The 1,903-nt window shown below is 39.9% G+C and overlaps 1 protein-coding gene across 1 annotated transcript; it reads left to right on the top strand.

Annotated features, from left to right (window-relative positions):
• Positions 1-55: 55 nt before the first annotated feature.
• Positions 56-1,135, top strand: LOC131890463 (uncharacterized; the record flags this gene model as incomplete). The annotated part of the gene is given in 3 exon segments (XM_059239802.1): positions 56-161; positions 600-750; positions 816-1,135. Coding segments are annotated over 3 exon segments (518 nt in total), but the record flags the coding sequence as incomplete, so codon positions are not given.
• Between the last annotated feature and the right edge of the window lie 768 nt (positions 1,136-1,903).

Below are 1,903 nucleotides of genomic sequence, written 5' to 3'. Positions count from 1 at the left end.
GTTTGATCAAACAAATGGGGATGGAAAGATCCGTTCGTACCAGTTAGAGCTCAATATTTTGGTTGCACTCACGGGAGTTGCCTCGTCGTTTGCGGTAATTGTCCAGAACCTAAAATTTGCGCTCATCTATACACTTGCCAATGTCAGCAGTATGCCTATCGGTAAGTTGAACCTTCCGGCTAGCAATCCGGTTTGGCCCTGCTAAAGAATCTTTGATAGGCTCTTAACAATCAGTGATGGGCATCGTTACCCAAAACATTTATTTAATTAATTGCATTCAAATGAAAATCGTAAAAGTAAGGTAGGTCATTTGCCAGTTATTGGTTAATATAACATAAACTGTTTACACGGACGAATTTTCACCTTCATGTCGGGGTAGAAGAAAGAACGTTTGTGAGAAAGCTAGGTTGATAGTTGAATATTTACTATAAACAATCAACACCCACCTTTGCTACCGTCTTTTGCCACCGAAACGAGTTGAAATGATAGAGTTAATTTTCTATTATGGTCTCATTTTCCCCATCATCACTCTTTATGCTTAAGTTGTCGGAAGCCTTGCACCTGCCATTTCATGTGTTTTTGCCTTATTTGTTTGTCAGAAACTTTTGCAATCATAGCCACATATTGGCTTTGCTCAAGGTCATCCCCTCTGGAATCGAAAAAAGCAGTGATGTGGATTTAAGCTCCAAACAGCAAGAGGTGGTTGATGGTATGGGATGCGTTCCAAGTCCCAGTTGTGGTGAAACGAAGGTATGAAGATATCTATTAAGCAGACTACGGAGCATCTTGTAGAGCATAATGTCAATCTCTTCCAGGAGGATGACGATTTGGGTGACCTTGTCGAAACGGAGAAGCTTCCCAAAGAGTACGAGAACTTCCTAGCACGGATACAACATCTAAAAAGATTCATGAACTCGCCAGAAAATAGTTTGGCAAGCAAGAAAGCTATCGCCAGCCAATTGGAAATTGTTCCTCTGAGAGAGATACAACTCCCCATGAATCCTGAGTCATTCCCCAAAATCAATAGGAAAAGAACCCATAGTCCCCAGTTCCGTTCCTTTTTCCCCAATCCGTGAAGCTTTCGTCCTAATTCTCTCAAATTTTTAATACGCTCCTTAATAAATGAAACCGAAATCCCCGGCATTTACTCAGTGTAGGATTAGCGAAAGTTGAAACCTATTAAGAACGAGGGCAGTCTAGCTTAGCCCCTGACAAAGCAATAATTGTGGCCACAGTTTATAAATATTTAAATGGATTCATCAAACTGCAACAAGGAGCTTAAGAAAGAAACAAGAACAAGAAATCATGACTGAACATGTTCAGATTTAAAATGAAATGAATCTTGTTTGTTAAAGTTAGCTCCAGAGATGAGTCGACGAGATGTGATATTTTGTAAAGTTAAAATCAGGCTCTAATGACTACGCAACATTGGGTAATGAAATCACGCAACCTAGCTGCAAATTTTTGCCGCTAGAGATACGATGAAATCGGGTGGAGATTCAGTCGTGACTTCGCTCGGATCTACACCGGTTAGCCACACTTGTGCTCACATCTGTGCTTGTTAAGAGTGAATTGAGTGTTTGGTGAAGAGTGACCAGCTAGCTCAGTTATGATTTAGAGTAAGAGAATGGCAATGTCAATAATTTCGGTGCAAAGAATGTGATTGGTTGCTGAGAAAACTGGCGAGTTGACAATAGCAGGTTCTTTCAGTTTTGAAGGTTTGATTAAAAATGTGTTTGTCATTCATTATGGTCCAAAATCAGTTTTATTTTGGATATTTATGGCGTAAAGTTCGGACACAAACATTGCTCATATCCTGGCACACTTGTTTAGGAGAATCAATGGGTACAATGTACTAGATTAGCACAAAATTTGGTCATTGAAAAAATTGGAGATGAAGCGC

This window comes from Tigriopus californicus, chromosome 11, assembly GCF_007210705.1.
Source record: "Tigriopus californicus strain San Diego chromosome 11, Tcal_SD_v2.1, whole genome shotgun sequence".
Classification (NCBI taxonomy): Eukaryota; Metazoa; Arthropoda; class Copepoda; order Harpacticoida; family Harpacticidae; genus Tigriopus; species Tigriopus californicus.
The sequence above is the reverse complement of the archived record's forward strand: the minus strand, read 5'-3'. Positions and strand labels throughout refer to the sequence as shown.